This window comes from Fringilla coelebs (genome assembly GCF_963513975.1).
Source record: "Fringilla coelebs genome assembly, chromosome: 14".
Lineage (NCBI taxonomy): Eukaryota > Metazoa > Chordata > Aves > Passeriformes > Fringillidae > Fringilla > Fringilla coelebs.
The window spans coordinates 13,855,408-13,867,103 of NC_140040.1; the positions used below are offsets into that span (position 1 = coordinate 13,855,408).

At 45.3% G+C, this 11,696-nt stretch overlaps 1 protein-coding gene across 1 annotated transcript; it reads left to right on the forward strand.

Annotated features, from left to right (window-relative positions):
- Positions 1-449: 449 nt before the first annotated feature.
- Positions 450-11,278, forward strand: SHCBP1 (SHC binding and spindle associated 1; the record flags this gene model as incomplete). Its single annotated transcript, XM_084215302.1, has 13 exons — positions 450-824; positions 1,087-1,312; positions 1,811-1,926; positions 2,551-2,759; positions 3,521-3,613; positions 4,330-4,563; positions 4,670-4,835; positions 5,242-5,362; positions 8,282-8,413; positions 9,018-9,136; positions 10,079-10,165; positions 10,593-10,734; positions 10,959-11,278. 13 exons carry the CDS (start codon positions 450-452, stop codon positions 11,276-11,278), a joined length of 2,340 nt encoding a protein of 779 aa, XP_084071428.1.
- Positions 11,279-11,696: the final 418 nt, after the last annotated feature.

Genomic DNA, 11,696 nt, shown 5'->3' on the forward strand with positions numbered 1-11,696 from the left:
GCCAGGGCTGGTAGCAAAGCGGGGCTGCCCGGCGCTCCAGAGAATTCCGTTCTGTTAGTTGTGGGCTGGGGTTCGTTCATTTGTTGATGAATTTTTTTTTTCCCTTTATGAGGCTGCTGATTGTTGGGTGCTTTTACATTTTTTGCGGCTGGGGCCGCCCGTGGCCGGCCGGGTTCGGTTGTGCTGGAGGAGGGAGGTTCCGCCCGCTCCGCTCGGCCCCGGAGCGAGTCCCGTCAGCACGGGGCCAGGGGTGGCGGCGGACGGCCCCGCGCGCCAACGGCCGCCGCTGCCGGCCGCCAATGAGGGCGGGGCGCTGCCGCCGCGAGCCAATGAGGGCGGGGCGTTGCCTGCCGGCCGCCAATGAGGGCGGGGCGCTGCCGCCGCGAGCCAATGAGGGCGCGGCGCTGGCGCCGGCAGTTTCCCGGGCTGTTTGAAGCCGAGCGGACGGAATGGAGGAGCTGCGGCCGCCGGGACCGCAGGGGGACGGCCGGGACTCGCTGGCCGCCGGCGCCGGTGGTCCCGCTCCCGGCCCCGTCCCGCGGGAGCGCCCCGAGCAGGCCGAGGGTACGAGCTGCGTGTGCCGGGAGGGCGCGGGGAGCCGGCAGGGCAGGGCAGCCGCGCCCCGCGCTCGGGCGGTGCCCCAGGGATGCAGCTGCGCGGTGTGGACAGGAGGGGCGGCCAGGTCAGGACGTGCTGCCCGGGCTGCTAACGGGGTTCGGATCCCCCGCGGGCCGCGCCCCGTCCGGCTAACGCTTGGCTGGAACGGCCCTCGCACCGGCCGGCCCCGCCCGGCTCGGAGCGTGGGCACCGGGCTGGAAACGAGGGTAGGGCTGGCGCTGGAAATCAACTCTAAAATGTGGTGGAGTTTTTTTTTTTTTTTTTTTTTTTTACTTTTAATCGCAAAGTTCTGGTGCGTTTCTCAGTGCCTACCAAGGCGCTGAAATGAGCGGCCAGGAACGTATGTGGGTTTGAAACGCTTCACCGAGGGTAAGTTAAGGTGTGCTGTAGAAGGCAGGTTCGGGATAGACCTTGGGCTGAGCAGGAGTTTTTTGGGAACACAGGAGTGAATCAGTGGTTATGTGATAGTTTGTGGGGTTTGCTTTACTCCCGCTCGTCTTCCCAGATCGGCAACAGGAAGATGCCGAGAGTGACTGGAGTGCTGACTCCTGGAGTGACTATGGCAGCCGTGACAAACCAGGAACTACTTTGGGAAGGACTGTTCCGGACGGGAACGTGCTTTTCCCCGACATTTTCCACACCAATCATCTTTTGTTTTACGAGCGATTCAGCGCTTACCAGGATTACATCTTGGGTAAGTAATTTTTTTATAAGAAAATGAGGTAGCGTTAGTTTTCTTGTAGCAACTTTCAACAATTCAGTTCAAATGAAGTCAATTGTATTAAGCTGTGAGATGCCTTTAATAATGGGGGCTGGAAAAGATACAGTGTCTTGCCTACTGTGCTGCTCTAGCTGGTGGACCAGGAGGCAGTATTGATATAAGTAAATAAAATGTGAATGATGGAAAGGCACAACTGTTAGTAATCCTGAGCCTTGTTTTAGTTGGTGTTCCTAAATTTTTTTGTTTTTGCATATAGTAAAGCTGTTTTAAGATAAGACAAAGGTTATGTGTTTAATACCATTGTATTATCATTTATTTAGTACTGTTCTGTTATCATGAGCATAACAGAATGAAGTCCAACTTTAGAGGCGGTAGAGGAACATTTCATTTGTTTTGGCTTTCATTTTCCAGTGATCTGGAGGCGTTTTGTTCCACTCCTTGCATAAATGCCGTGTCTTCCCTTTCTTGCAGCTGACTGCAAAGCCTCTGAGGTGAAGGGGTTCATAGCTGAGTACCTGGAGAAGGTTCTGGAGCCCTGTGGCTGGCAGGCCATCTGGCGCACCAGCGTCTTCGATGTCCTCGTGAGGGTGAGTGGCTCGCTGCTGCTTGGGTGTTTATCTCCTTTTCACATAACTGACCTCCCTAACAGACTTCTCTAAGTCTCTCAGTGTCCAGGTCATACCTCTGTCTTGCAAACCTTGGATGTTCAAACTGGCAGTTCCATCGCATGGTTGAGGAGGGAAAAACTTTGTGGCCCCTCAGCTCTTTTCTGCCCAATTAGTGACAAAATGGCCTGGACTGTCTCTTTGGATTGTTTGTATTCTGTGAGCGTTTTGAAAACTGAGCCTCAAAGGAGTCCCAAAGGGCTGTGAAGTATGGATTTGAGTCTGAGGATATTGCTTTTGCCATTTTTTAAAAACAGCACCACAAAAAAAAAAGGGGGATGGGGAAAATCAACCTACTGGCCTTGTTATGAGCATTATGAGGGATTTGAATGAGATTTTGGGTATGGAAAAGGCTCTCTAGCTGTGGGGTTGTGAGAAGCTTAACTCTGGGACATCAGTTCAGCTGAGGAGGTGGCCTTGGCTGTACAGTGCCATTTGTGTGGGGTCAGTGGGGACCCAGCACGGCCCTGACTGAGGCACATGACGTTCCCCTCCCTCAGCTGGCTCTGCAGTTCTGAGGGATTCTGGAGCTGTTTGTTCCCACAGGTGGTGGATGTGAATTTCCCAGCCCTGAAGGCAGTTGTGCAGCTCAGTGAGCCGTTCCTGTGCGAGTCCCAGGACAGCAGCTTCACCCTGGAGTGCATGCAGGAGCTCCTGGAGCTGAAGGAACATCAGATCCTGCTGCAGGAGCTGTGGGTTGTTTATGATGAGTCAGGAGAGTTTGACCAGACAGCACTAGCTGTAGAGCATGTCAGGTAGGACAGCTGCATCCTGCTGCTTCCCAGTGGGTTCTGTCCTGAATTCTTGGGCCATGCTGGCAGCTCCACAAGCCAAGCTTTCCATAGTCAGTCTGATGATTGGTGCTCTGAGGAGACTGCTTTCCCTCTCTTTTCACCCCAGAGTTCTTTGGACTGTATCACCTGTAGAATAATATACTGTTCTTTCTCTTCATTTACATTTTTCTGGATTTTTCTTCTTCTTTTCCCAGTCTTCCTGCATTTTGCTTCTTCCCCTAAATTTGCTCTTTATTCTTTTGGTGTCTCTTCACATATTTTGTTTCTTTCTTCTTTGTCATCTGTCTCTTTTCCATCTCCTTTCAGGCACTACATGCTGTTTGAAACCTCTCTACAAATAGGCTGTGGGACTGGACAAAAAAACTGAAATAGGAGGAATGACCTGCATTGTCAGAGAGAAAGCTTAGCTGAAGGGTGATTGGCCAAAACCAAGCAATCAGAAAGCCTCAGAATCTGAAGAGTGTCAGTCTTGCTTTTCAAATTCAGGTTTTAGCTGTTCACTCCCTTTTGAGGAAGTAGAACACAGGTTATTATGAATTTTGAGCTTAGACACACCAAGTGAAACTCTTTATGCAAGTAAGCAACAGGCAGGAAGGATGGCTTTGTGTGTACTGAGCAGCCTATGAATTCCTAGAGAGAGGTGAATTCTCAAATTGGTTGCATTGTGTTTGCAGTGCTGTTGACTCTGCTCTCCTGTGTGATTTAACACTTTGCTTCCCAAGGTTCTTCTACCGGTGCATCTGGAGGACCTGGGACGAGGAGGAGGAGGATGAGTTTGATTACTTTGTGAGATGTGTTGAGCCCAGACTGAGACTGTGAGTGCTCCACCTTTGCTGTTCTTAGGGCAGAACCACTGGAATGTGTCATGTGGGGAGAAGGAATCACAATTAGGTGTAAAAAGCCTCTGTTGATTTGTAAGCCAAAGCAAGTTTGTTTTAACAGCATTCACTGTCTACTGGTCAAAATCTTGTGTGGAAAGAGATCACAACTGAGGCTGCCACTTGATTTCTGAGCCTTGGTGTTCCATCAGATGGTGCCCCAAACCCAGCAGTAGTCATCCTCACACTCATTAGAGTTTAATCCTAATAAAAGCTGGCATGGGATGCTCCACTTTTACCTCTGGGCATAAAATAAAAACCACAACAGAGCTGAATATAAACAAAAACTTGTAAATTGGTCATTCTCCAGGAGGAACGTGTGTGAATCTTTCTGTTATTCTAATAAAGGCTTAGATATTACCTTCTAAATTGTTACTTTTTTTTTATGGCTGTGCTTATGCCATTTTTTTAGGGTGAGTTTTAGTAGACAGTCTTTCAAAGTGGGTCGGCAGCTGTTTAGAAAATAAAATATTTGTGTCTGCTCAGATTTTTTTGGTTTTTCTGCTTCAAATAAAATGGAGCAGTGTTGATGTAGACTGCAGAGAACCTTGACTCGAGTAACTGATGCAGAACTCCAGGTTCTCTCCAGTCTCATGTTTGGTCTGTAAGGATTGTGAATGTGCCATGTGCTGACCCCTTGCTCTGAACTGCAGGCACTATGACATCCTGGAACACCGGGTGCCTTCTGGGCTGGTAGCTGATTACCAGAACTTGCTTTCTCAATGTGAAGAGCTCTATGAGAAGTTTTTAAATGTGAGGAACAGCATACCAAGCAATGATTCAGACTCAGAAGCAGAAAACGTTTCCATGGTGGAAGGATTAAAATTGTATGACCAAGTGGAGCACATAAAACAAAGACTAAAACTAATAGAGAATCCTCTGCTGAGGTAAGGGGTGGGTTTGGGCAGGGAGGAGGCTCCTAAGGGGAATCCCATAACTCAGAGGAGGAGGGGACTGAAGGAAGAGCTGTTGGCTCTGGTGCTTTTGTTGCAGGTATGTGTTTGGTTACCAAACATACGGCAGCCTCCAGGCTAAAGGACTGAGATCAACGGGTGCCAAGGTCATTCATGTTGTGCCCTGGACCATGAAAGCAGACCTGCTCCAGCTGTTGACAAGAGACAAACTTTGCCCAGAATCTTGTGAAGACTTAGAAATACAGGTGCAGTAGCAGGAATTGTCTGTCTGCTAATAGTTTTTCCTCTCAAGAAACAGTGTACAAGGATAAGTTAATTTACCATGTGCAAGATACTATATTTGCAAGGTCCTACAGTGGTGGGATTGTTTTGTCACTTAAAAAAATCACTGTAATTTAAACAACAAGTAGTAAAATTATACTATTCAAATAATGTGACACAAACATCAAAGTCATGTGTTAAGGCTGGTTTTGCCTGCAGAGGGCTACAATTCTTGAATTCCAAGTAGAAATTTTGTATTCTTAATGCCATTGAAAGTGTTTCTTTAAAGCAAAAGCAGCAACGTTTAATTAAAAGCAAGCTCTACAGGCATAAATGCATCTATTTTTACACATTCTTTGGGAACTGATTGTATTTCTTTTTCTTCTGCAGTTTCACCGTGATCCACTAGCAGCTGTAAATGCCTGTTATGAAGGAGACAGAGTCATCATCTGTCCTGGCCATTATTTTGTGGATGGCATGTTCTCCATTGCTGATTCAATAGAGCTAGAAGGTAGCAGGTTTGCTAGTCTAAAAGTCCTTAAACAAGCACATGCAATGTCTTAAACTAGCTCTCTGTAAGGATTTACTCTTTGCAGAGTTTACCAGGAGCTTTTTTCTTCAAAGTATTCCTGTTTGTGCTGTAGAGCTGTGCCTAATGCAGGATGGAGTGAGCTGTTCAATGAGCTTTAGTGCGATAAACTGCAGATTTTGCTGATTGATAGCAAATTCATAATTTCCTCCTATTTGTCTACATAAATGGTGATTAGGTAATAGAGAGGATTCAACAGAAACCTAAGGGACTTGATGGTTGTAGTAGTGGAAACAGAGAATTAATTCTGAGAGGCTTCTACTAACATAGGAGTACTTGAGAAATGTCCTTGTTCTTTGAGTGTCTGAATGTGCTTCAGGGTAGACTCTGAGCCCCAGGGCTGGTGCAGCCCCAGGGAGTGCAGGGGGAAGGAGCCAGGAGGTGCTTTTAGGATTTACTGATGGCACTTGGAGCATGTCAGTGAGGGGGGAACAGGGGCTGCCAGCCTGGCTCTGCAGTGAGTGAAGCACATGGGTGGAGGAGGAAACTTTTGATTAACACATTTTTTTCTGCAGAAACAGAAACAACAGATGTGATTTTAGGATTTTTCTTGCAAAATATTTATGTTTTAAATACTTCTGCTTTGCCTAGGATATGTTGCTGTCTTTGCCTCACCATTCTTGATTTCTCAGTGTGTCCCTTTGCTTTAGGCAGGCACAGACTTGCAGTACTATAGTCTGTTTATCACTAGGGCTTCTGCAGCTGTTCAGATACTTATTTAGTTGCATTTTTATCTTGTCAAAGCTTCTTAATGAGAAGAATGCTGAGAGTTTAATTTCCTGCTGTTCTGGACTTTATTTTTCTTGCCCTTCTTGTTTTATGAGTCAGTTTCTTTCTTGCCCATCTCCAGCGTGTGTTTGATTTATGCAGACACACATTGTGATAACCAGTGCACCTGCAGGACAAGGGACATCGATAAAGTGCTTTATTTATCTCAAGAGTGACATTGTTTTGAAATTCTCTGTGGTGCTATTTATTGCTTTTCTTGCTTTAGGAAACTGATATACAAATGATGCAGTAACACACATTAAAGGATGAGCTGCTCTATTTTAAGAAACAAGGCATATAAATATGTATTTTTAGTACATACCATGCTCTGAATAACAAGTACTTGTCAGGTATTTAATCTTCTTATAAGGACTCCTGTTAGATAAGGTATTATACCAGTAGGAGCAGCCAGGAACATTTGAAGTAGGATCATCAAGACATACTCTGCTGGCACTAATCTGAGCAGCTGGCTGCTTTGGTGGCTTTTTTGGGATGGAGGGGTGACTCATGAAAGATATGTCACTTTGCTTAGTGGAGCTTCTATTTTTTCCTAGGTACTGTGCAGTCAGTACTGAGGTTGAAAGTATGAAAATGAGTAAATCAGGGATAAATAAAAACTTACAGGAACTAAATATGGTTAAAACAGTAGCAGCTGCAGGAAGTGATAACTTCCATGCCTGACAAGAAGGTGTTGCAGAGGCGCCTAAGAACTTCCCTTGTGCTTGTGCCATGGTTTGTGCAGCTGCCTGGGAACCTGCAGCATCAGCTGTGCTCAGTGGCAGGGGATGACTGTGGCCTTTGGCTGCTGTGCAGCCCCTCAGGCTCAGGCAGCCCTGCTGGGGAGTGAGCAGCACTGGGCAGCAGGTGAATCTTCATTCTAGAGCTGCTGCTTCAGAGATGAAGTATAAGGCAAGCTAAAGGCACTGTTAGAAAACTGCAGGCACTCTGCAGGATAATCATTCCTAAACTCCTGCTTTGGGTAATAACATCTTTCTGTAGTGGTGAGAAGTTAAACTTTTGCTGTCCTGTGGTGCTCTCTTTTTACATGTTGGAGCTGCCCCATGCCACCTCCTCTTCAGGGGTGACCATAAATCAGTAGCAGTGGGAAGAGATTTCTAGGTAGTATTATGTGTTGAAGTATCAGTCACTTAACTTTGCATTAAATTGCCTGTCTCTAAAACTTTCTGCCAACTCTTGTTCAAAGCTTTTTATTTTCATTTTGTTTTTAACCTTTCTGCTTGCATGTGGCACTGTTTATTTATTTATGTACTTGGTTAGAAGCTGGCATCCTGCTCGGGCACTTCTTATCTGTCTGTGCTTTCAGAAAATGATAGGACTTGTGCTGCTGTAATGGATGTGGCATTATTGCTTTCCTTATCATGATTCTTGTCAGTGACAAGCAATAAAAGCTTTACATGCTCATAAATTTTCCTGTAAGTGCCTAAATGCTGACAACTGTGGATGGTTTAGTAAATCAATGTTGGCATGTGCTTCTGAAAGCTGCTTTTGAAACTGAACTAATCTGGAAGCCCTGCATCACAGGAGCACTGAATTTTCCCCCAAATTCCGTGTAAATAGGGAAGCTGAATGAAGCATGCTAACAATATCGAGCCCTTTGCGCTGTTTTTTCCTCATGTTGTGGTGTGACTGCTTTTTCCCTCTGTTCTTGGGAACCTCTGCCTGCTGTAGTGAACTGTCCTTTGAGAGCAGACTGGAGATGCCTGTGAGTCCTCAATTCCTCTATCCTGCTGCTCTGTTGGCAACTTTTGGGAGTGAGAACTTTGGCCTTGGCAGATATGAGCTCAGTTACCCATTTGTTCAACTTCCTCAGAAGAGTTTGCATTTTGTTGTGTGCCATTCAAATAAGGTAACTTTTGAGTTCAGTTTGGAGTCCCTGTATGTTGGCACAGAGGTGATGTAAGGTGTAGCCTGGCCACTTCTTGAAAATCCTATACAAGGCATTAAAACATCAAGCTTTAAACTTCTGTCATTGATTTAAATGTCTGTTATGTACTGAGCACCTCCTTGTCACCAGATATTCTCTGAGCTTGCATCTCTCACCTCTGCTCTTAGGCTATGGCCTGCCAGATGATGTCGTGATAGAAAAACAAGGGAAAGGAGACAACTTCTTTGACTGTACAGGAGCCAATATAAAGATCTCCAATTTGAAGTTAGTGCAGCATGATGCTGTGGAGGGGATTTTAAGTAAGTGTAAAAGCATCTTGATCTTTTTGTGACTCTTTCATAATTAGTGTTAAAGCTGGGACCCAGTGTTGCAGTTTAACAAAATATTGCAAATAGGAGCCCTACAGGTATACATATCAAGTCTTCCCCTTCTTTTTTTTAAACTTGCTGACTGACACTCAGAACTAAGTCTGAGTTATATCCAAGGAGTTTATTGGCTGTGGCCTTGTCTTTGCAGAAGATTCTAACTAATAATTCTGCTCAACAGACATTTGGGCTTTAAACATGTAAAATGTTTCTTAACACTTGTATGCCTGTATTTCCTATCTTTTGAATCAAAAAGTCTCTTAGGATTGTCACAAAAAGAATTATTGCTGTCATAAATAAAAAAGAAGTCAACCTGTGGGACAAATCTCCAACCAGTTCTCCCTTGTAGCAGTGTCCCTGCTTAGACCAGAAAAGCAGCATGAGTTCAAACCACACATGAGCAAATCAATGAATTGAACCTGAAGTGGATAAAATGAAAATATCACATTGCAAAGCTGCTGCAAGGCTGTCTGTCTGTAGGAGGGGTTTGTTTTTGCAGAACTGGTTCATCCAGCAGTAATTCTTTCTGTGTATGTAGATGTCCATCATGGGAAAACAACACTGGAGAATTGTGTGTTACAGTGTGAAACCACTGGAATAACAGTGAGGACATCAGCTGAGCTACTGATGAGAAACTCAGATCTCTATGGGGCAAAGGTACACACTCATTCTTAACTTTGGCTTATTTCCTACTTTAAAATAAAGGTTTCTCTCTGGAAATAGTGCAGTCAGTCACAGGGTGGCCTGTGTTCCTCTGGAGAGAACCTTTACAAATTCATTTTGGACAGCTACATGTTACTGAATCAAGATTGGTCTCAGGGATCTTGTAGCCTCTTATCAAATCTAGTGAAATGTCTCAGGCTGATTTGTGTGTGATGATAACAAAGTGATGCAGTAACAGGGGACATCTGTGCAATAATCATTGCTGCATGGCTGGTTCATGTCCTGCAGTACTTCTGTGGTGATTTTCTGCTCTCTCTGCCCATAGCTAGTTTTCTCATTTCTGTTTCTGCAAGTGAAATGCTCTTTTTAGACACCTTTGATTCTTACAGATGGATGATAAACACAAAAATGGATTCTGATACTCTTTGGGTATTTTGAGGAATGATGGAGCTTGAGGTACTGAGAGGGATGACTAAAGCACAAGCAAGTAAGGCAAGGCTGTTCAGCTGCTCTTTAGCAGGCCTTCATGGACTGGTGCCCCATGCTGTGGGGCCTCAGCCTTGAGTACTGCTGCTTGAGAGGGTAACAAAGCTGTGAAGCTGGAGGGCTAACACGGTTTTGCATTGTGCAAACTGGTAGGTGAACATAAAGATGTGCCACGGAGTGGTAAAGTTCAGTGGTAAATGTGCCTGAACTACTTGTGAACTGCTGCCAGCTGCATCTTGTAGGGTAAAAATGTGCCTGAACCACTGGTGAACTGCTGCCAGCTGTATCTTGTAGGGTAAAAATGTGCCTGAACCACTTGTGAACTGCTGCCAACTGTGTCTTGTAGGGTAAAAATGTGCCTGAACCACTTGTGAACTGCTGCCAACTGTGTCTTGTAGGGTAAAAATGTGCCTGAACCACTTGTGAACTGTTACCAACTGTGTCTTGTAGGGTGCTGGTGTGGAGATCTATCCAGGAAGTGCGTGCACCCTGCTGCACAACGGGATCCACCACTGCAAGGAGGGAATACTGGTCAAGGTCAGTCCCAGTCACAAGGTACTGGTTTGCCAAAAGCTAATTACTCACTGCTACAATTAGTGCCAGTAGGTTTGGGTTGGCTCAGACCCTGCTGTGCTGTGCTGGAACTCTTTACCTGTCGCTCATGATGCTTGCCTTGTGCTTGCCTTGATCCTCGCTGGATGAAGCAGTTCTGTAAAGACAGACTCCTCCTACAGACAGCTTTGCAGCAGCTTTGCAGTATGATATTTTCATTTTTGTCCATTCCAGCAATTACCTGGTTTAATTTCTTATCTGCCAGAAGGAGAAAGTGCCTTTCACAATGTCTCCTGTGTAGGCAAATAATCCTGCTCTAGCTAATACAGAGAGCTGATTCTACCTAAAACTAGAAGATTTTAGTGTTCCTGTAGCTGGCCATGACATGTTAGATTTCTCTTTTGTTCTGTAGAACTTCTTAGATGAAGTTTACGAGGCTCCCAGGATAACCATGGTTAATAATATGATCCACAATAACGAAGGATATGGTGTGGTCCTGGTCAGACCAGCGATGCCCTCTGAGATGAAGGATGCTTCAGCACAAGGAACAAAAGGTACTTTTCTTTTCTTAGAAGAAACTCCTGAAACTATCAAGTCAGTCTAGTATACCCAGGTTTTTGGATTGCATACTTCATAACTTTGAAATTTGTGGCTGTCATGAAGTACCCAAGAGTGGGATGAGTTGACAATGTTATGATTGAAGAAAATTAATTCCAGGATTTTTGAATGATGTGGCTGCTTTGCATGACTGTTGATGACATTCTGTTTTCTGCCTTAGGGTGTACACAGCCTACCCAGGCAGGTGATGAGACAGCTTGTGCAGAGGGCTCCAGGCAGGAACAACCTGGATGTGTAACTGATGAGCTGGAGCTTTGTAAGCGAGCTGCGACTTCTGAACAAACTGAAAACAACTCTGAAATTGCAAATGTACTTGGGGCTACTTCTGCAAAGAAGAGACAGAGACCCAGGAAAAGACTGAGTGAACTGGGATTTACAGAAGCTGATGACAACTTAATGTCACAGGAAATGTTTGTTTCTGTTGATGGCAATCAGTTCAAATGGAATGGGAAAGGAAGTTTTGGTATCTTTTTTTTCTGACTGTCTTGACTCCTGCTGCCATTGCAGTAGGATTTGTACAGCTATTAGTTGGGTCACATGCCAAGAGTTGTGTTATGGTGTTATGCTTTTATTACCCAGGTGTAATCCCTATTAAAGGACTGAGGCTGAAAACTCGCTTGGTTCTTATGTCTATCTTATGTCCATCCACACCTTAAATCTCCTGGGGGAGCTGCCTTTGTGATGCACACGTAGTCCTCCTTTCCCTTGCATTTCATTTTAAGCCTGCCTGAGCTCTAGACAATGTCTTTCTTGTCTCTGGTTCTTGGAATCAGCTGTATCACCAAAGGGCCCAATGGGTCAGGTTGGAGTGCCCACAGTGGGTCATGTCCTCCCCTCCCTGCTCCAGCAGGACCATCCCAGAGCTCATGGCACAGAGTGGTGTCCAGGATTGTTGTGG